The sequence below is a fragment of the Suillus discolor genome (genome assembly GCF_016758755.1).
Source record: "Suillus discolor strain FC423 chromosome Unknown F5147scaffold_25, whole genome shotgun sequence".
Taxonomy (NCBI): Eukaryota; Fungi; Basidiomycota; class Agaricomycetes; order Boletales; family Suillaceae; genus Suillus; species Suillus discolor.
Genome location: NW_024541272.1, coordinates 560,805 through 582,813, shown reverse-complemented (window position 1 = coordinate 582,813; position 22,009 = coordinate 560,805). Strand labels below are relative to the sequence as shown.

The following is a 22,009-nucleotide window of genomic DNA, read 5'->3' as shown; positions in this document are numbered from 1 at the left end:
AGGGAGAACTGAACCGTCGGTCCAGTCCATGGTTTGAGGACTTGCAGAATTCTCGAACCTGGTTCGAACCTGTTCGAACCGATTGTCAAGTAATACAGTGCTTTGCCTCCTTGATTTGGACGCAACACGTTTACATATATTTGTACCCACCAAAAACCTCTGAATATTCTCAAAATATGTGCTTGCCATGTGACCTGTCACACTCTAGTATGTCTCCACACCTCACAGAACAGCTACGTAGTATCATAGTATGCATCAAATTCGTGACAAGCATGGGAGTACACAGAAAGCTACCACGTGGCTAGAGTCATTCCACGAGCTTGGATGTTTGTCACATACATCGCCGTCTCCTCCAAAATAACGAGACCAGACTTCGTGAACATCAGCTCGGCTGTGGTGCTGTTTAGATAGAACTTCCCAATGAGCGTGCCTTCCCCATTCCAGACATTAATACCATCGCCGCAGCCGGCATAAACGTTGCCCTTGGTATCAAGCTGAATGCCATCGGGTGCACCAGAGTCGCTGTAGGCGAACACTCTACGATTCATGAACGACTGCGTCGTTGGGTCGACGTCGAACTGATAGCTTTAGAATTCGCTTGAGTATCTGATTACCATCGTTGTAGGTGGGAAAACTAACATTGTGGCTGGAAAGGTCTGATTTGTCCCGAGGAAGCCTCCAAAAATACCCGTGTCGGTGCTGATGCATTATTCTAATCCACAAACACGAGAGAGAAAAAACCAAACTTACACGAATGCAGTTTTGCCATTTGGCGCGAACGCAATACCATTCGGGTGCACAAACTGGTCAGCGACAACTCTGACCTGCCCAGTCGATGGATCAAAGCGGTATACTTGCGATGGTAACATTGGTTCAGGACGGAAACCGTTTAGCCACCCATAGCTGGAGAAGTCATTAACATTGGAGATATAATGATCTCATCGATTGCTCACGCAGGATCGGTGAAGAACATGATGTCCGTGCCAGGGAGAATTTTGATATCATTGAGCGAATTGAACTGTCTGCTTAAGAAGTTGTCCAGAATAACAGTGGTGTTGTAGGGAGGGCTAGGATTGACGCGAACAACAGAAGGCGGAAGCAAAGCGCGGCCTGAGGTAACGAACAGAAGGTCTCCCTTGTATGGGCCTGTTCCCCCGTTGACCATTTGGACGTTGTCGGAGAGGTTGAGCTGAGAGTCGGGATGGTTAAGCATCAATGATCAAGCGGGAGTGACCCACTGTTTGAACCTGGATATTGACATTTCCAGGCGTAGAAGCCAGCGCCATGTCGACTTCTGTCATGTTGATCATGCTAACAACGCTGTTGTTATACCAGCCACTGTACCCAAGTGCGCCACCGCCATTGCTTGAAAAGAAGACCAAGTTGAGATCTGGAACGTAGATGGGCGCTTCATGGGCAAAAGCAAAGCCAGGATTCGAAGCAATTTCGCGAATGGTGGCAGACGGTCCGGTGACATCGAGGAATGAAGGGTCAAAGACCTGAATGAATGGGGGTGCACTGTTGGTGGGGTTAAAACCAATAAGGGACGAGTTGCGCCATTTTGTGTAGTTTGCTCCCACAACATTGTATTGTAAAGGGTCGATGTACTGGGAGGGCAGACGTTTAGATGCAATTTAGCACTACACAATTGTCATTGTCGACGCACGACTGCTCCAGGCGGCGACACTCTTATGGACGACGCGGCAGCAAGGGCGATAGCCAGAATCGCACCAACTGCTAATTTCGTCATTGTTGATGAACTATATCCTGGCAAGTCTAGATTTCTATGACGGTCAGACATCTCGCTTTGAACATAATCTTGATAGTAATACCAGGAAAGCTCTGAGTACAGTCCGTATCGGAATTTCAAGGATATCGATGGGCTGGCCGGTCAAAGTCAGATGATGAGTAAGTACAAAGTTATATTGATAAACCGACCATCAAATAATTGATGATCTTTTTGATTCTAGCCGCATTGTGCCAGCATAACATTACGTACCGCATGGCGCCGCACAAGATCAAGTGAAGGGTTGTTCGTTGTTTGGCGTCTTCTTGGAACAACTCTTTGCTCGTGTAATCATAGGAGATAATATAGGCAACATTGTACCGATGTTGTTTATGATATATGCGACAAGCTATGGAGAAAAGTTCTTCAGTGAATCATTGCATCATTGTTCAAGAAGACTTGGGATTCGGAAGAACCAAGTCATGCTGTGACCTTGTCGCGTCATGTGATAAATGTCACATACGCGTTGTCACAAGTATCCGTCTTCGCCATTGATAATTTGATATTGTTTATCCACAAACTCGATGGCACGCGGAGGTCGAGGTACTTTTGGGCTCACATCCAGTGGTAGAGGTCGCGGGTACAGAGGCGGTACTCGCGGAAACACACACTTTCGTGGTCGTGGACGAGGTCGTGGACGTGGTCGCGGCGGATCGAATGCAGCAGGTGATGGTCCAGCCCCGCAACGGGAAGATGATGGCACGCAACTAGAAGAACGCTTTGAACGGGTTAGAGAGAGCGATGAGATTGACGAGAAGCTGGGATTTATGAGAGTGCAAGAAGGTGCCAGGAAGGAGGGCTGGTTGATTAACATGCATCCCGTGAGTGTCGCTTTTGGTGTCTAAGAACCCAAGTCATTCATCTGTGAACATCCTTTAGACTCTAATAAAGGATGCGGACTACCCGGGTGGAAAGGCGGCAGTCGATTTTTACTTCATTCAAGATGACGGAGGAATGTTCAAGTGCACAATGCAGTACGAGCCTTACTTCTACATTGCATGCAAGGTGAGTCTCTACAGCTTCCGGTGTCTATGATATCAACTATATTCTGCAGACTGGGTCAGAGTCTTCTGTTGAAGAGTGGTTACACAAGCGGTTTGAAGGCTTGATTGTACGGATCGTGCGGGAGAAGAAAGAGGACTTGAAGTTGCCCAACCACCTCATGGGCCATCGTCGTCTGTACATGCAGCTGTGCTTTCGAAATGTGAGCGACCTTCTGGCCGTGCGACGGGACATAGCCCCTCTCGCACTTGCGAACGGCGCAAAGCGAGACGCGATCGACGCGTATGCCGAAGTTGTAGCGGCAGCGAGCACGAGTGTAGAGCTTGAAGGGGAGTGGGCGGAGATCAACAGAAGCAATACAACAAATTACAGGGACCGAGATGCACCGTCATGCATCGTGGATATCCGCGAGTTTGACGTGCCTTACTACTTGCGAGTAGCCATTGACAACGAGATGCGAGTGGGATTATGGTATGGAATCACGTTTACAGCTGGACAACCTGCGTTTGTGCAGTTGACAGAGAAGGTGAAACGCGCGGATCCCGTGGTGATGGCCTTCGATATCGAGACCACGAAAGCGCCGCTGAAGTTCCCAGATGCGGCGGTGGACCAGGTGATGATGATCTCATACATGGTGGATGGTCAGGGGTTCTTAGTAACGAACCGGGAGATCGTAAGCGAGGATATTGATGACTTTGAGTATACGCCGAAGGAGGGGTACGAGGGTCCGTTCATAATCTTCAATGAGAAGGACGAGGTGATCCTGTCGTCTCTGTGTTTACCTCGGACTCACATTTCTCGCAGGCAGCTACTATAATGCGTTTTTTTAACCACATCAGGGATGTGAAACCTACGGTGATGGCAACGTTCAACGGCGACTTCTTCGATTTTCCGTTCCTTTTTGAACGCTCAAAGGCAAACGGGTTGGACATGTTCTTGCTGACGGGGTTCGCTAAGGATAACGAGGATGAGTTCAAGTCCCGCGGATGCGTGCACATGGATTGCTTCAGGTGGGTAAAGCGGGACTCCTATTTACCACAGGGAAGCCAGGGCTTGAAAGCAGTCACAACAGCCAAGCTTGGGTACAATCCAATTGAACTCGATCCGGAGTTGATGACACCGTGAGTCTATTTTTCTCTCTCTTTATGATGTTATGTTTGAGCTGTGTACGTGCTATATCGCTTCTGAATAGTTTTCTTGATTTGGCACTACTTTTCTGTTGTTTCACTTTCATCGCATTTCAATCCCGTCATTGTTGACGTATTCCTTGTAGCTATGCGATGGAGCAACCACAGGTCCTTGCGCAGTACTCCGTCTCCGATGCGGTAGCGACATACTACTTGTACATGAAATACGTGCACCCCTTCATTTTCTCACTATGCAACATCATTCCGCTCTGTCCGGACGAGGTCTTGCGAAAAGGAAGTGGCACGCTTTGCGAGACGCTCCTAATGGTATGTCCGAGGCCTTCGTGGCTTTCAATTATAGCTGACTTCACACATGAACTAGGTTGAGGCATACCGTGGGCATATCATCATGCCAAACCGCCACGAGGATGCGCATCTGAACATGTTCGAAGGCCACTTACTTGCATCAGAGACGTATGTCGGAGGTCACGTTGAGGCACTCGAAGCCGGCGTATTCCGCAGCGATATCCTTACAGACTTCAAGATCGTGCCCGCAGCTGTACAACAAGTAAGCTTCCTGTCACAGTGCGATCCACCTCAGACTTACGTTTAACAGCTCATCGACGACCTTGATGCCGCACTCACCTTCTGCATCACCGAGGAGTCCAAATCCTCCTTGGAAGATGTGACCAACTATGATGAGGTTAAGTCGCAGATACAGTCGGCGCTCGAAGTATTACGCGATACCCCAAAGCGCACGGACAAGCCGCTAATTTACCACTTGGATGTTGCAGCGATGTACCCAAACATCATGCTTTCAAACCGTTTGCAGCCAGATTCGGTGGTCGATGAGTCTGTATGCGCGGTGTGCGACTTCAACCGTCCCGGAAAGTCATGCGATCGACGGCTCGAGTGGGCATGGAGGGGAGAGTTCTTTCCTGCGAGGAGGGACGAGTATAACATGATTAGGCACGCACTAAATCAGGAGACCTTTCCCCCGAAGAGGCCTGGGGGCCCTCAGAGGCGATTCCCAGACTTGACGGACGCGGAGCAGACTGCATTGTTGCATAAACGCCTGGGTGACTACTCTCGGAAGGTGTACAAGAAGATCAAGGATACGAGGGTGGAGACAAGAGAATCGATCGTATGTCAGCGGGAGAACCCCTTCTATGTCGACACAGTGCGACGTTTCCGTGACCGTCGGTATGAGTACAAGGGGCTGCACAAAACGTGGAAGAAGAATTTGGACGCCGTGATCAGCGAGGGACGCTCAATCGCAGAGGTCGATGAGGCAAAGAAGATGATTGTGCTCTACGACTCCCTGCAGCTTGCACACAAATGTATCCTTAATTCGTTCTACGGATACGTGATGCGCAAGGGTGCGCGGTGGCACTCCATGGAGATGGCAGGAATCACCTGTCTTACAGGCGCAACGATCATCCAGATGGCGCGCGCGCTCGTCGAGCAGATCGGTCGCCCGCTGGAGCTCGATACAGATGGAATTTGGTGCATGCTTCCTGGTGTCTTCCCGGAAAACTTCAAATTCAAACTGAAGAACGGGAAAGCCATCGGGTTCTCCTACCCGTGTACGATGCTCAACCACCTTGTGTACGCCCGCTTTACCAACCACCAGTACCATGACCTGGACGCCTCAACCGGGGAGTACGTCGTGCACAGCGAGAACTCCATTTTCTTCGAACTAGATGGGCCGTATAAAGCTATGATTCTCCCATCGTCGAAGGAGGAGGACAAATTGTTAAAGAAGCGGTATGCAGTCTTTAATGACGATGGGTCGCTTGCGGAGCTGAAGGGGTTCGAGGTGAAGCGCCGGGGAGAGCTTCAGTTGATCAAAATCTTCCAGTCACAGATCTTCGAGAAATTTCTTCTGGGAACGACGACGGAGGAATGCTATGGCGCGGTTGCGCAGGTTGCGAATCAGTGGCTCGATATCCTCTATAGCAAGGCTGACACACTGACCGATGAGGAGCTCGTTGAACTCATTGCCGAGAACCGTAGCATGTCCAAGACGCTGGCAGAGTACGGAGGACAGAAATCGACCTCTATCAGCACCGCTAAGCGACTTGCCGAGTTCCTTGGTGACCAGATGGTCAAAGACAAAGGTCTCGCCTGTAAGTTTATCATTTCCGCGAAGCCCAGCGGAGCGCCAGTTACGGAGCGGGCGGTTCCTGTTGCTATATTCTCAGCAGAGGAGAGTGTCAAGCGCACTTACCTGCGAAAATGGCTCAAAGACAACAGCCTCTGCACCTTCGACCTCAGATCTATCCTCGACTGGGAGTACTACGTGGAACGCTTGGGTTCAGTTATCCAGAAGCTTATCACCATCCCTGCCGCGATGCAGAAAGTCTCAAACCCTGTTCCTCGTATCCGTCACCCTGACTGGCTGCATCGTCGCGTTGCAGGTGCTGTAGACAAGTTCAAGCAGAACAAAGTTACCGACTTTTTCACGCGTGCTACTGCGGACTCGCAGTCCCAGGCTCTAATAATTGACGCAGAACTGGACATGGAGGATTTTGGACAAGATAAGACCTTGGAACGCCCGCGCATTGCCATTGTAAATCGGAAATCCCGTAAACGGACGCCTGAGCCCGACGAAGAAATATCAGACGACGAAGCTCCACTTCCTGACCCTACGATCAGCTATTCCGCATGGATCAGGGCCATGAGACCACGATGGAAGAAACAGCGGAATGCTCGCTGGGGAAACACTGGTGACACTATCATGCCCTCCATGTTCAAAGGTGCCCGGGTTCGCACAACACAGCGATGGGACATTGTGCAAATCCGTCCCAGCAAGATTCCCGGGCGATTCACCCTATGGGTATCCGTCGATGCTCAACTGGTGTCTGTACCTCTGCGCATTCCTCGCGAATTTTTCTTGCACCTGAAGACACCACCTCGCGACACCTTATTTCAACCAGAGTACTATGCCTTCGAGAAGGTTGTCCGCCACCTTCCTCGTGATATTCTCTGTTCCAATCTCTATCGGATTTCTGTGAAGGAGGACGTTTATCAGGAAATTCAAGAGCATTTCATAGACCTTATGAATGATCCGAATGTCGATGGTGTCTTCGAGCGGCAGGTACATCTCATCCGCACTTTAAGCGGATAGTATGCTTACATCTGTTTAGGTTCCACTAGAGATGCGTGCCCTCCTCAAACTAGGCAAGACATGTACTGTGGACGAACCCGGCATGACTCTGAACCGTGCTCAAAGCAGCGGCGTCGATTTGTCTCAACTCGACAGAGCCAGCGTCTCCCTTACTCGCAGAGTATACCTGGATGGCGGTCGCTCAGCGAAGTATATCTTCCTGTATCATGCATGTTCTAGTACATCGCATGTCCATGTGTTTGCGATGTTCATGCCTAACGGTGCTGTGAAACTTCACCTTGTTGATCCCGCTCCCCGCCGACAACAAATCCCCCGTCTTCAAGAGTTATACAAAGACCTTTCGGCGAAGCGACAATCCAAGTATGGAAACTGTTCGCTCGACTATCCCGCCTCATGCGATTTCAATACCACATACCACAACAAGGATACGACAGCTCTCAAATCCATCTCCAGAGAACTCGGACTCCTGGAAAATATGTCCTACACTGTCGTAATTTCATCCATCAAGGATCAAATTTACTTTGACACCTGGGTTCCAAAACTTTCAAAATTCCCTGTTCTTTCAATGTCGAAAGCGAAAGCAGTCCATACCCTCAACGTCTTCCCCTGGCAGCCTGACGTTGCCCAAAAGATGGTTCAGCGGTACCTATCACTAGGAATCTGGCTGGATCGCTCAATCGCTCTAGCGGATTATTATGATGTCCCTATAGGTCACATCGACGGCGATCAGCCACTGTTATTGTCGGACATCAGCTTCGCCCGACGACTGATTCAGCAGGACATTGTCCTTTGGTGGTCACCGTCGGAGCGTCCAGATCTTGGTGGAATCGAGGATGATAGTAGACCAGCGGAAGACATACAGCACACAGAGTTTACATCACCTGGATGCTACTCCAACGTGTGTCTAGAAGTTACTGTTCGCAATTTAGCAGTAAACTCCATTCTCCACTCTGTCGCTGTCAATGAGCTTGAAGGGAGTGGCGGAGCAACGGCATTCGACTCCGTGTCCCGGACACTGAATGAGTTCTCCGGAGGCGAGGCTCAGCGCGACCTTACCCTTGGAGAATCAAACATCTCGAGTCTCACCTTTGGTATTCTCAAGTCGATGGTCAAGACATGGTTGCTTGACAAAGTGCAGGGAAATTTCGAAAGCCCGGCCACGCTAGCAATTGACCACTTCTGGCGCTGGATCAGCACAAGCGCTTCCCATCTTCATGACCCAAATATTTATCGCTTCGTTCATGGGCTCATGAGGAAAACGTTCATCCAGATGTTGGCTGAATTCAAGCGACTCGGATCTCACGTCATCCACGCGGACTTCGGCCGGATTTTGCTAGCAACCTCAAAGCCTCCAGGCACCGCTCACGCATATGCCACCTACATAACCACAGCAGTGACATCACACGAACTCTTCGAACACATGTATCTCAAAACAGAGCGGTTTTACGATTTCCTTCTCTTCATGGACTCTGCAAATATGGGAGGAATCGTATGTGAAGACCCGCTGGCTGTTGACCCCCCAGAAGAGCTCACCATCGAGACTCGGTGGAATATCCAGACCTTCCTACCACCCGCAATTCAGGACGACTTTCGGTGCCGTCATTCAGTTCTTCATCGTCGAGCTTTTCAAGATTCGGCAGAAGCATAATGAAGGTTCAAGAGCACCCTTCCGCGTGCTTCAGAATCTGGCTCCAGAGCCCACCCAACCTGACCCGAGCAAAATTAACGAGGTTGATGCGACACGGGAGTTTATCGCCAGGAAACTCACCCGCAAGTTGCTTCGGTTGGTTGGCACTATTCAAGCCAAGCAAAGAGATGCTTCCGTGGACGAAGAACTGAACACTCAGTTCCAGTTCCCCGTCCTGCCTGGTTCGCATCTTAACATGACAAATGCGCTTCTCGAATTTGTCAAATTTACCTGTACCGTGCTTGGCCTCGCCTCTGATTATCAGGTTGAGATTGGTTTGCTCAAGCGTAACCTCCTCGACCTTGCTGGTGTGCGCGAGTTTGCCAATGAAGCCCTTTTTCGCAACCCATGCGAGCCGCTCAAACTGCCTAATGTCCCTTGCCGGCATTGCGATACACTTCGTGACTTTGACTTCTGCCGCGATCCAGAACTTATGCCATACGGTCTTGATGGTGCTAGGCCACGCTGGATCTGCGGAGGATGCGGAGGAGAGTACGACCGCATTGCGATTGAGATGGAGATGGTTAGACTAGTTGGATCGCTCGAAAGAGCGTTCACGCAACAAGACATGCGCTGCGGCAAGTGCAAGCAAGTTCGCTCGGACAACGTGTCGCGATATTGTCATTGCTCTGGATCATACCAGCTAGTCCTCAGCAAACCTGAATTCAAGAGAAGGTTACGCACAATTGTGAATGTGGCAATTGTTCACAATCTCTCCAGACTTAGGGTGAGTCTCTTGCGCTATCATGCTCAGAAATGATCTTGATTGGTGCTGTCTCAGGAATGTGCTCGAAGGACGCTTGAAAGTTGGTGATCTGCATGTTTGCTGCATGTATTCACTAGTTGCTTCTTGTAGCTTTAGTCGGAATGTGTAACACTATGTGCTATCGTGTGGTTGTCGTTGTACCTGGGTCCTGAAACGGGCGTGTGATGAATGTGTAGCAGAGGGAAACACTCTCAACCATGGCGGACTTAGGCTGGCGGCTTTCACGCATATCGAATAAGATTATACAGGAAGCTAGCAGCCCGTGTATAATGAGTTGCGGTTTGAAAGAAGCGGCCAGTCAACAGAAGGGAGGGATAAAAGATTTTACTGACCCCGGACCTATAATAATACAAACAAGGTTGAAAGGAAATGTGAGATTTGCTGAAGAGTATAGTACATGTACATTACGCGCCTTATGTGGCAAGCCACGCGCGGCGCCAATGTCTGAGCGAACTCGCTAAGTTTTGCAAAATGTAAAGCTTCTAAATAAGGAAAGTCCTCAAAGCCTTTGCACAACAGACCAAAACAACGCTTACCCTCGTCTTCTGAACTCTGCTCTCATGCCACAACGGCGAATCTTAATATGAATGCAACCCACGCATGATGCGTGCACCTCTGAAAAGTTATCGTAAGCGTGTATCGTTGATATGGCTATCTCAAACCGATACGTAATGTATTACGATCTTCCTCACAGTATGACTGATGACGCGGACGGACCACCTAGTACAGAAAATGCTTCCCTCGCCTTGCATCATAAGGCTATTACTGGCTGCGCACCTCTGTCCTATTACCAGCCAGCTCGTAGAATCTCCATGTAAGCGCTAGGTCGAAACCATCTCAAAAGCATTGTGGTATGATGCTTTGGATGGTTCCATTACTTATCACCCCTTCAAAGTACCGTATCAAAGTAAGGACTACGCTGGTTCGTGACGCAGTGGACACACAAGGTAAGCGTCTTTGCATGTTTACAATAAAAATGCGACTGACCCTACGCATCAAAACTTTCAGATCTTTGTGATTCTACCGTGACGCACCTCCTTGCCTGCCGTTTCTCTACTGCGCAACTACCCCCCTCTTATGCTCAAGCTCGCTTGTTACTGCTTTAAGCAGGTACCGCTGTCAAAGTTTGGTTGTGGTCAAGTGTGCCGCGATAATGTTTTGAGTCCGCGAGAATCCCATAATTGGAACCTTATCGGAATTATACTTCTCCACATGTGATGTCACCCTCTAGTGGAGAAGGACTGGCACTCACTTTGTCGTCGCATTCTAAGTTTATCAAGGGTCAGTCATGTTTGTGTTCTTGTGGACCGATGCACGCGTGGCGCTACAAAGCGGTGAATTCCACAGGTGCATATCCTATAGGAAAGCGTCCACAGACGCTTACCTTTTCCCGACGTGTTGTCGGGGGATAATGTCAGATCGATGGCTTCAATGCACGACCACAGTCGTCCTTTGTCTATCGTTTGCCCACCCATCGAGAGATATAAAACCCGGTATCGTTCTCTGCTCTATTTCTCTCATCTTCATCTTTACTTTCCAATTGTGTCTCGTCATCTTAGTCACTTCGCTTGTTCAATTCATCAATATGTCTATGTAAGTCTACTCGCATGTCAGGTGGATATCTTTATATGCTAACACTACCTTACGCATTCAGTTCCTCGTGTTACAGCCTTCATATGCCATTCGATAGGTTGGTGTTCGATCTTGAGTTCGAGGACGCGCCTGATCTCATCATTTTTAGCGAGTTTATGCCTATGTCAGATGACCACGTGCCGCTCCCCGGCGATACTGATTTCGTTCCGTTGTCCGAAGAAGACATGGCTAAGTTGTTTGCAGCTCACCAAAGCGGCGAGACGTCCCCCGAAGTGCGCGCCCAGCTGGATGCGTATGTGATTTTACCTCAGTCATTTATTCAAACTCACGGTCGTACAGATTGTTTGAAGAGAGCGACGAATTAATGCGTAGTATAATTAACGAAGACATGCTGGCAGGCCCAGCCGATGCTCACGTTGACAAGTAAGCCAATCTAATTAGCCTACCTGGGCCAAGCAACTCACGTTCAACGACAGGACAAACTATGATGAATTGCCAGCGACGCAACAAGGGTACGTGCCCTCGCAACTGAGTCATCGTTATTGCTCATCTGTTTCTCCAGGACTTGGGCCGATTCACAAAATGTTCAAAATCCTCAGATGTTCAAGTCGTTTCCGACATTGAAGAATTTCACCGTCCCGGTGGCTGGTCTCCCCCAGTTGCCCCACATCGATCAGGGGCTCTACTACCCTTCGCAGCCCTCTGCCGTCCCTCAAGCGCCCCCGCAAGACCATCCTTGGCCCCAGCGTGAATACAACCCTGGATACTTCACGAACGAGCTTCCTGGCACATATACTCAGCCCTCTGTCGCACCGCAAGACCCCGTATGGTCCCAGCATGGATATAATCTTGGATATGATGCCAATGGACCCCCTGGTGCGTATTATTTGCAGCCCTCTGCGATCGTCTCAGCACCGCCGCACCACCACGCTTGGCCCCAGAATGAATACAATCCTGGATATCATGCCAATGGACCCCCAAGTGCGTACTGTTTGCAGCCCTCCGCGATCGTTCCAGCACCGCTGCAAGGCCACGCATTTGCCCAGCATGGATATCATCTCGCTCCCTCCTACTCTTACCAGCAACTTCCCACCATTGCAGGTCCGTCCAACGCGCATTACCCTTCTGCGCCACTCCCCCAAGGTCAATATGCTCCCTTGCAGACGGAATCTAGTGGGGGCTCAAGCGTGGAGCCAACTTCCTTTGTTCTCGACTGGACGGCATCTACCAAGCCTCGTAAGCGTAAAACCCGCCAGACCTCTAATCTTGAAGACGGTCTGAGTTCGTCCGTTCCACCAACAACGCGCAAGCGCAGACGCCCGAACGTCGCCGACGACTACAGACCAGGCAAGTTTGGTCCGTACATGCTAGCGGATGCCAGTGCCACGATCATGACCATGCCTGTTCACGACCCAAAGCCTGTTAACATCAGTAGCCGCAGGACCCATGATCCCAACGGAAATTCCCTCCGAACGAGGAGATTTGGGGCGATGGAACTGGACGATACCTACCCCGATGCATCTGGAAACGTCCATGACCACCACTGGCCACAGTTGACCTGCGTACGCTCATGCGATTGGACCGACCAGCCGTGTGGTCTGTTCATAGAGGTGGACAAGATCCGTATTGAAGACCATCTGTGGTTTTGGCATGGGGTTGAAGCGAAGAAACCTACTCCCTGCCAATTCGAAGGTTGCCCGGACGCAGGGCCGATGATGTATTTGAGCCGTCACATCGAAGGGGTCCACTTCGCTACATCCTACCGATGCGCCTATTGCAAGAAGCTGTCATCGAGGACCGATTCTTTGGCTCGGCATCAGAAGGGGTGCAAACAATTGCTTGCTAGCAGGGCCCACGCTGAGCATTGGAAGTACGAATTCTCTCTTCAAGCGATGATCAAGTCGATTTCTGGATATATCGTTCCTGCCAAGAACGCGACGTAGGATAGCGTCTGAATGTGTACGTCCACCTTACCCCGCATCTGTCACAGCTGTTAACGTTACCCCTTATTTCCGTCCTCTAGTGTCGACTGCAATTCTTGAAAACAACTTCTTTTTACGGCTAATGACACTGATTCCATTCTATCACCGACATTCCTTTAGAATATTCTCTTTAATGCGAACGACGCTCATTGCATTCTATTAGCAACATTCCTTCTGAAATTTGTTTTCTCTACAGTCAACCACACTCGTTTCATTCTATTACCGACATTCTTTCTGAATATTCGCTCCTTTCGTCCTTGCTTAGTACATCTCCCATATGGTTATTGGGTTATTCTTATTGCACACTGGACGTGGTTATCGTATCTTACCATGGCGCTCGGTCTATCTTACATATGGTTATTGGATTTTATGGGATGGAGGTTGGGAGTAGCTATATCGTATCATTTCATGGAACTTGGAGCTTCGTATCGTAATCGTTGTGAATGAAATATATGAATAGTGGAGCTCAGGTGGAGCACGCATACTATGTGGTAGACATGAATCGCTTCTGCGGGATCAAACATTTCGTCCTTGCATATGTTAGATGACGTTACCTGAAACGAAAGTATTCCAGGACCCTAGAATAATAGCGTCCTTTGAGAAGGTAACACTAAACATAAAATCATCTTGGTTCGATTTTGGAAATGTCAACTTCATAATGCATGCTGAAGAAAGTAGAGTAAAAACAACTTAGGAAGCGTGAATGGATGTAATTGTGGGGGTTGGGGATCCTCGCCGAACATGCAATTCCACGATCCCTGGGTTTGTATTCACACGAATGCAACACTATGGCCTCCAGGGGTGCAACACATATCAACCATAGGAAAGATTCCGTTAATGATCGCAGAATCAGACCGATGGCTCTCATGTCGCAGATTGAATAAGATACGGGAGGCTAGCATTCCATGGATCACGAGTTGTGGTCTGAGAGAAGTCAGCAGAAAAACCTGAGAGATAAAGGAATGCACTGACGCATCCAGGATGTCGGTGTACGTGCCCTACATATTGAGCACTTTTGTAAGTCCTATGGGCTCAAATGCCTACTAGTAAAACCTCACAGGAGCAACCAGGGTGATAAGAACATTTGCGAAGGATGCCACTGAAGGACTCTTGTCAGACCTGCATGGGTGCATAAACAAGAAGACGTACTTATGATGCAGGTCATGTATATCATCCCATCGCGATAAAGGATGGTGACGAGGCGACCTCGAGCATCTTTGTAGAAGTTGAATCTCTTGTATATCGTAAGGATCATGAGCACTGTGACACCTCAGGTAAACAGCCCCGGTATTTAGTAGTATCAACTTGAGTTACCTAGCTCATAAATGATCAAAAAACCGTATTGTATGGCGTCACCCTTTCCATTTTCAAACACGCAGCCTGTCTGGTCGACCGCTATGATAAGTCAGCAAAAGTGTTCACTCAATATCATAAAACGCAGATACGTGGAGTCTGAGGACCAGCGATATGGAGGATGCCTGCGACTCTTGTCACTCCAACAGCCCCTAGAATGGAAAACTGTCCAAATACAAATATGAGTGACCGGTGGGTCATCAAGTTGGCACTCACCGCAGCAAGAACGAGAAGCCACACCAACGTTTTCTTGTTCTGATGCCAAAAGGCCCATGTGCGAAAAATAAGCAGGCCTTCAGAGTAGATGATAAGCATACTAGTACTAGTTCAAAACGACAAAAGCGCCAACAGGCCGACCTTCTGCAGCGATGATGCTTATCAGATGTGAACCTTAATGAGTGTTCAATGTCCATGCTAGAGTGTCTGTCCCAGCGCTGCTTACCATATGAAACATTGTCGAAAGTCGCACACTGAAGAAACAGTCAGTGAGAGTCTAATTCAAATCACGAGTTCACAAACACTTGTGTACTTAGACCGGTCAGTCACCGCAGCTTAAATCTCATCAAGTCATGATACATGATGCAAGGACTCGCGACTTACCATACGTGGTCATAGCAGTACCCATCAAGGTAGCATAACGAGTGAGAGTAAACAAAACTCTAACGATGCCCCACTTCTTTCCCCAGATCAACTGGACCTGCGGGCCAATTTAGCATGCATCGGACTCAAATGGGGTCACAAACCTCTTGTAGAAGCATCAAGCAGTAGTCGAAGACCTGGTTCAAAGATGTAGAAAATTACCAGGGATGACCACAGTTCGGATACTCACCACTGCTGCCATTGCTGCAACTATCTCTATCGTCAGACGGGCAGTGTGAGTACTAGTAGCGAAGTGCGTACCTGTGAAATACTATCGATGTGCAAAGGCATTGAAACCTAAGTGCTTGTACTATGGACTGGAAATGAGGATTCACCTGCGCAGTCTGATAACCTACAGTCGTAGCTGACATGGAGAAGACGATGAAAAGTGTTCTTAATATACTAAGTTTCACCTGGCTGCTATTTAATAAAATCTGTCACAGCCCCGAATCCAGCACCGCACATACGATTTCCTTTGGAGTTTGGTCATGAGTTGGACAGGCGGCATCACAAACTCTTCCAAGGATCTCCAATACGTAACGTGCATTTCAATGGTTGTCGAATGCTTGGGCGCATCAGAGAACTGGTGAGAAGAAGACAGTGTAATATACCGTAAGATATAGGAAAGGATTTCGTTACACTGGAATATATGACCATGTAAATGCACCGCAATCAGCATAATCACCGGCAAGAACTCACCAGTCTACTGATGCTCACGCAGCGCTCTTGACTTCCACACATATCCCTCTGCCCACCAGCGATTGTATAATGCATCACTATTGAGAGCGCACAACAGAAGACATTTGCACTCCGAAATTCAGGCAAAGGAAAGACTGTAAACTAAAGTTAGGCATCTTTTTCTGAAAAGGCAATTCCATGTATTATGAGTACTGCCACTGGTACACATGAATAAAGTTCCGAATGGGATGGATACTTACAAAGTATCACGGTAACATTCTGGAGTGGTATACAAGAATATAGATGACCAGATTATCGGGGACTTGCTGTGGGTTCGATCATGTTTGAATGATTGTTGCCTCGTGCACCATCAGATGCATCAAGAACAGCTGTGATGAAACAAATGTTATACGTACAATCATGATGAACCAGACAGATGGTTTCGTCAAAACAGACGATCGATCTCCCAACAGCGGAAGTTAAGGCCTCACGATTGGTGCACCATAGGAACAGGATGAACGTAGCATCAAGATGGAGTACAACAGGGATGCACAAATATATAGATCATAATCAGCCACGATAGATTTGAACCTGCTCGTACAATCATGATGAACCAAGTAAGCGCCAGAAAGATGTATCGATCTCCCGATAGCCGCTCTCAGATTCCCTTAAAGACGCCCGGCCGCAACTTGAAGCTCGCCTTGTATGTACAAATACGTAGATGTCATTGACCCAGAACCGTGAGCTCGGCAAATAGTACTCACTTCAAGACTATCATGAGTTGATCATGAGTAACGTTTGCTGGTGCGGATGGCGGAGCTTTGAACGGAAGTTGAATTTCACACGTTTAGGAATAAGTGTGTCGGGTAGCGATTTCTTGCAACCTTACATCCGTCGTCGTCGTCGTCGTTCACCAGAAGAATGCTTACTGCTCGCGGCGTTACCCGCCTCTCACGGAGAGCAGCCAACACTGCAAGAAACACAAGCCGGTTCATCAACACCGCTGCTTATTCTTTGTCGCGTGTTGCCGTTCCTTCCTCCTCCCCAAAACAAAACGCAGCCGTTCGTCCTTCGCGTGTATCAGCGCAACACGGTTAGTTCTAAGTCTGGGATTGTCATCTCTGGCACTTACTGAGTTTTTCTGGCCTTTTTCGCGTCATTCTATTTGAACCGGGTGAACTCGGGTTATATAGCACGGACATATGCAACGGAAGCGAAGGGAGCTGCTGGGACTGTGAAAACCGTCATTGGTGCCGTCGTCGACGTTCAGTTCGAGACCGATGCTCTTCCACCCATTCTCAACGCACTGGAGGTTTTGGACTTCCACGGTGGCCGTCTTGTCCTTGAGGTCGCATCACATCTGGGCGAAAACTCTGTCCGTACCATTGCTATGGATGGTACCGAGGGTCTCGTCCGTGGACAAAGGGTAGTTGACACCGGTGCTCCTATTCAAATTCCTGTCGGTGCCGCAACTCTCGGCCGCATCATGAACGTCATCGGTGAACCAATTGACGAGCGTGGTCCTATAAAAGGTGTCAAACTCTCGCCAATTCACGCCGACCCTCCTCCATTCGTCGATCAGTCGACCACTGCTGAGGTTTTGGAGACCGGTATTAAGGTCGTCGACCTTCTTGCTCCTTATGCCCGTGGTGGTAAAATTGGTCTTTTCGGTGGTGCTGGTGTCGGTAAGACTGTGTTGATTCAGGAGCTTATCAACAATGTTGCCAAAGCCCATGGTGGTTTCTCCATTTTCTGCGGTTGGTTAAACTTGTTTTTTTGATCACATCAGGCCTTATTTCCTTTATTCAACAGGTGTTGGCGAACGTACTCGCGAGGGTAACGATTTGTACCACGAAATGATTGAAACTGGTGTTATCAACCTCGAGGGTGACTCGAAGGTAGCTCTCGTATTCGGTCAAATGAACGAGCCTCCTGGTGCACGTGCTCGTGTGGCGCTTACTGGCCTCACTATCGCCGAGTACTTCCGTGATGAGGAAGGCCAGGATGTGCTGCTCTTCATCGACAACATCTTCCGCTTCACTCAGGCAGGTTCCGAGGTGTCTGCTCTCCTTGGTCGTATCCCCTCCGCCGTCGGTTACCAACCTACACTCTCAACTGATATGGGTGGCATGTATGTGAACTACTGTGTTCGCTCTAGTATTGATTTGACGTGCGATGTAGGCAAGAGCGCATTACAACCACTAAGAAGGGTTCAATCACTTCTGTGCAAGCAGTCTACGTGCCCGCTGATGATTTGACTGATCCTGCTCCTGCCACCACTTTCGCTCACTTGGACGCCACCACTGTACTGTCGCGTGGTATTGCCGAGCTTGGTATCTACCCCGCTGTGGATCCCCTTGACTCTAAGTCACGTATGCTTGACCCCCGTATCGTTGGTCAAGAGCATTACGATGTTGCCACCGCCGTTCAGAAGATTCTTCAGGACTACAAGTCTCTGCAGGATATCATTGCCATTCTGGGTATGGATGAGTTGTCAGAAGAAGACAAGTTGACGGTCAGTGATACAAAGACAGAAGCAATGCTGAATGCTGACGAAGACTAGGTCGAGCGTGCTCGTAAGATCCAGCGTTTCATGTCGCAACCCTTCCAAGTTGCACAGGTTTTCACGGGTTACGAAGGCAAGCTCGTGCCTTTGAAGGACACCATCCGCTCTTTCAAGGAGATCCTTTCTGGTACACACGATAACTTGCCCGAGTCTGCATTTTACATGGTACGGATAGGTGTATAAATTTGATTTGGTATTTGTTAACGTATTGAACAGGCCGGCACGATCGAGGATGTCAAATCCAAGGCTGAGCAGCTCGCCAAGGAGATAAGTGGAAACTAGATAAGACATATTGTACCTGCTCTACTTACTCGTCCATAACTGCTATCCACGTCGAATAGAGCTGGTTCATGGATTAAAGATATCATTGTATCTATATTGTGCTTCTGGCAAGATGTGTGCAGTGCCTTCCTTTGTTTCGATAGTTTAAACGTTTAGAGTCCGTACTGAGTTTGTGCATGCAAGTGCACTAGCGTCGGATAGTACACTCAGCTCGGTGGTGAATGAACACTGTAGGACTTTTGTCATGAAGGCTCACGCATTTTGTTGGATCCATAACCCATATGCCTGCGGCGCGTCACGGTTGTGTGGAGTCGACGCGTGAAGTCACTGACACGTGACCTGGACATGGTTCGAAATGGTCGCCAACGCGAATGTTGTGGATGCCACATCTCTCATCGCGCCAAACATGTCCTCATCATCGTCTCTAACGTTAAGCACGCTATTATCAACACTACACACACACCTCAATGCCCAAACCCAACTTTTACCGACACTCCACGTTCAACTCGGCCTACCACAAACCGCCCTGGAAGATGAACTGCAGACATTACAGCATACCCTGACCAAGGCCGTTGAGTCTCAGATAGAGGTGCGGAGGAAACAAGTAGATGATTGGATAGGAAAATGCGAAGGAGTGGAGTTTGGTTGTGCTCGGTATTCGAGAGCGCTGGGCACCCATGCTAAAGTTGCTGGATCGCTCAGTGATCTGAAAGCCGAGAAAGTCTTGCCAAGGAGATATGAAAGCGCCACTGTGTACCAGGAGAAACTAAGACAGGTCAGTCGGATCTTTTGGACGCGTGATCTACTGAGATGACAGTCTCTTAGATCTATCACACGAAACTCGAGCAGCTCACAACGTTGACCAATCGCCTGAATGCCCTCGCACGGACGCTGGGCTCCCATTTCTTTCAACAAGATATCTTGACTCCCGCAGTTGTTGCTACTGAGGAACTAGACAACCCTACAGCACTACGAGATGTTATGCCTGAGCGTTTTTCCAAACTTGAAAAGGAGCTTGTACGAGGAAAAGGCGAAGTGGTCAGCCAGTCTTTCCTTGGTTATCTATATATCACTGATCACAGGTTTGCAGTTGAAGCGACTAACTCAACTGGGTGAAGTCTTCACCCAGATCGACTGGCTTTACTCAGAATTAGGTATCGATCCTCCCCCACCCACTGTCACGACACCGGTTGCCACCTCATCTTCAACACTTGCTGTACCGAGATATTCTCTGCCACGATCTTCATCCGCCGGTAGTACGCGTCTCAACTCCAGTGCAGATCCATTTGCGTTCTCAACTGCGGGACCATCGACGCCCACTCCTTCCTCGATCGGGACATCTGACAACCACATGCTTTGCCCATCGTCCTCTCCCCAACAGCCCTCTATAGCCCTCCCAGAAGTTTCCGAGTTCCCCAACGAAAATGAATACCTCAGGTCCCTCGGACGCTTTATCGAGCTACTCGACTCATCGCCGCAAGACTCGCCACCTGGAACAATCTTAAACTCATGTGGTATCGAACCGACGCAGGGGATCTTGGCTTGGGGTGATAGACTGCATGCCGAACTGAATGAACTCAAGAGGCGCCGAGAAGTACACATCCAAGCCATGTATGACCAACTGGAGGCGCTTTGGCGACGCATGGGTGTGGGCGAGGAGGCTATGGATGGTTTTGTCGAGGCGAATCGCGGGACGACGCCTTCTGTGGTCCAAGCGTATGAAGAAGAACTGGAGCGCATGATTGACTTGAGGCGCGAGAGAATGGGCGAGTTTATCGCTAATGCTCGCACAGAAATTGAGAGCCTGTGGGAGGAGCTCATGGTAGGAGAAGATGAGCGGAATGATTTTGCGGCATTCGCTGATGGTGAGTTTGTTTCTGTCACCCTCTTCATGGAGTTTAACTGAGGGGATGTCGTAGATGAACATACAGAAGATTTGCTGAGCCAGCATGAGCACGAGATCGCCCGCCTAAAAGCGGAAGTGCGGCTCAAGACGCCACTACTGACATCGATCAAGAAGTACATGGAGATTTGTGAGGAAGAGAAGGAGCTAGAGCGTGTAGCCAGTGATCAGACACGCCTTCTAGGAAGGGGTGGGGGACGAGATCCTGGTAGACTGCTCCGGGAAGAGAAGATGCGAAAGAGGGTTGGGAAAGAGAAGCCGAAGGTTTGTCAATTCCTATTCATGCTCTCGACCTTCCTTCTAATTGTTTTCCGAACAGCTTGAACAACAACTACTGTCATCGCTGCCTACATGGGAACAAACGCACGGACGAGCTTTCCTCGTACATGGCGAAAGCATGCTCCAGTTGTTGATGGAGAATGCATCGGCGAACGAACAGGAGAATCGCAAAAGAACGCCTACTTCTCAATATTCTGCGCAGGCGCTCAATAGGGGGGCTTCGCAAAGCCTGAAGCCCGCCGCAGCCGCCAGCAACGGGGCAAATGTCGCTTCCAAAGGAGGATATGTCCCTGGTAAATCCAACGCATCTCATCACGGCGTGGTAACACCCGCCGTTCGGCCAGGATCATCGACAGTCTTCGAATACCCACGGAACTAATAAACGACAGAAACTCATCGATGGCACACATCGTACTGTAGCACGTCCAGGATCGCCTACAAGGGGCCGGACACCCAGCGGCAATTCAGCTCTCCCTCGACCAACCATGCAAAACGCGCCGCATATGCCTTCCCATTCAAAGAACTCGCAGGGGTACGCTGCACTTGGATGGGGCCGCAATCCGTCGACGATGCCACGATCAACATCACATACGAGTGTAACACATCTTAGCTCAAGCGTGAGCTCGCACTATCTTTCGAGCTCACGGTCGTACAACTCTGCCTCGATGGCGTCCAGTCATTCTAGGGAGTCAGCAGCTAAAAAGACGACGGGTCGTATTCGCAAGGAGAGCTTCAAACCACGGCCGAGTATCGATGGTGGTAGTGGAGGTGCTGTGGGATGGAAGAGCGGGTTTCGGGGGATAAGCGTTGCAGAGGAAGACGGATGCTGAGTACGACCTCGTGCATTCCTTTTTGTCTTTTTTTATTTTCTTTCAATGACCACTTTCGTTTATCGTTCAATGCAAGCGCAGTTAGCTTGACGGTCTAAATTTACGTTATTTGTGAAGTTATAAACTATGTATACCTTGTTGTACTCTACCTTCCTCGACGAAGCTTTGTTGGGAAATTTCGTTTCGTTCCCGTTATGAATCGTAATGCATGATGCATGATGGACTGGCAAATTCTCGGGGTGAATATTTGAATGTGTGTACATGATACTTATCGGTTTAGTCAGTTTTATGTAAACTTTCAGGTACCTAATATAGCGTAGTCAGCCAATAAAACATCGTTTATCGTTTATAATGCCCGTGATGCATGTCATATTGCATGAGCCCCGCCGGGATGGCACTTGGTCAC

The 22,009-nt window shown here is 49.1% G+C and overlaps 6 protein-coding genes across 6 annotated transcripts; 4 read left to right on the top strand and 2 right to left on the bottom strand.

The window, feature by feature from the left end:
• Positions 1-266: 266 nt before the first annotated feature.
• F5147DRAFT_693895 (uncharacterized protein) lies at positions 267-2,028 on the bottom strand. Its single transcript, XM_041437275.1, has 8 exons — positions 1,940-2,028; positions 1,833-1,877; positions 1,667-1,784; positions 1,239-1,607; positions 954-1,189; positions 751-903; positions 640-699; positions 267-585 (listed from the first exon to the last, which is right to left on the bottom strand). The coding sequence occupies exons 3-8, from the start codon at positions 1,748-1,750 to the stop codon at positions 291-293; spliced, it is 1,197 nt and encodes a 398-aa protein (XP_041293305.1). The 5' UTR covers positions 1,751-1,784; positions 1,833-1,877; positions 1,940-2,028; the 3' UTR covers positions 267-290.
• A 282-nt stretch (positions 2,029-2,310) lies between these two features.
• Positions 2,311-9,581, top strand: F5147DRAFT_799134 (uncharacterized protein; the record flags this gene model as incomplete). Its single annotated transcript, XM_041443239.1, has 11 exons — positions 2,311-2,607; positions 2,666-2,791; positions 2,841-3,545; positions 3,593-3,909; positions 4,062-4,242; positions 4,298-4,483; positions 4,532-7,015; positions 7,065-7,234; positions 7,265-8,590; positions 8,628-9,459; positions 9,514-9,581. The coding sequence occupies 11 exons, from the start codon at positions 2,311-2,313 to the stop codon at positions 9,544-9,546; spliced, it is 6,657 nt and encodes a 2,218-aa protein (XP_041293304.1). The 3' UTR covers positions 9,547-9,581.
• A 1,502-nt stretch (positions 9,582-11,083) lies between these two features.
• On the top strand, positions 11,084-13,050 carry F5147DRAFT_799130 (uncharacterized protein; the record flags this gene model as incomplete). The annotated part of the gene is made up of 5 exons (XM_041443238.1): positions 11,084-11,091; positions 11,168-11,383; positions 11,431-11,514; positions 11,568-11,603; positions 11,654-13,050. 5 exons carry the CDS (start codon positions 11,084-11,086, stop codon positions 13,032-13,034), a joined length of 1,725 nt encoding a protein of 574 aa, XP_041293303.1. The 3' UTR covers positions 13,035-13,050.
• Positions 13,051-13,726: 676 nt separating this feature from the next.
• On the bottom strand, positions 13,727-15,452 carry F5147DRAFT_693880 (uncharacterized protein; the record flags this gene model as incomplete). Its single annotated transcript, XM_041437274.1, has 13 exons — positions 15,363-15,452; positions 15,238-15,307; positions 15,027-15,123; positions 14,946-14,977; positions 14,869-14,896; positions 14,643-14,719; positions 14,519-14,591; positions 14,388-14,468; positions 14,223-14,333; positions 14,132-14,172; positions 14,046-14,071; positions 13,892-13,997; positions 13,727-13,804 (listed from the first exon to the last, which is right to left on the bottom strand). Exons 1-13 carry the CDS (start codon positions 15,434-15,436, stop codon positions 13,727-13,729), a joined length of 894 nt encoding a protein of 297 aa, XP_041293302.1. The 5' UTR covers positions 15,437-15,452.
• A 1,117-nt stretch (positions 15,453-16,569) lies between these two features.
• F5147DRAFT_693870 (ATP2, beta subunit of the F1 sector of mitochondrial F1F0 ATP synthase) lies at positions 16,570-18,753 on the top strand. The gene is made up of 6 exons (XM_041437273.1): positions 16,570-16,836; positions 16,937-17,500; positions 17,556-17,874; positions 17,925-18,258; positions 18,307-18,474; positions 18,526-18,753. The coding sequence occupies exons 1-6, from the start codon at positions 16,665-16,667 to the stop codon at positions 18,589-18,591; spliced, it is 1,623 nt and encodes a 540-aa protein (XP_041293301.1). The 5' UTR covers positions 16,570-16,664; the 3' UTR covers positions 18,592-18,753.
• Positions 18,754-18,946: 193 nt separating this feature from the next.
• On the top strand, positions 18,947-21,603 carry F5147DRAFT_836882 (microtubule associated protein-domain-containing protein; the record flags this gene model as incomplete). Its single annotated transcript, XM_041444029.1, has 6 exons — positions 18,947-19,366; positions 19,417-19,629; positions 19,682-20,456; positions 20,511-20,758; positions 20,814-21,107; positions 21,163-21,603. 6 exons carry the CDS (start codon positions 18,947-18,949, stop codon positions 21,601-21,603), a joined length of 2,391 nt encoding a protein of 796 aa, XP_041293300.1.
• Positions 21,604-22,009: the final 406 nt, after the last annotated feature.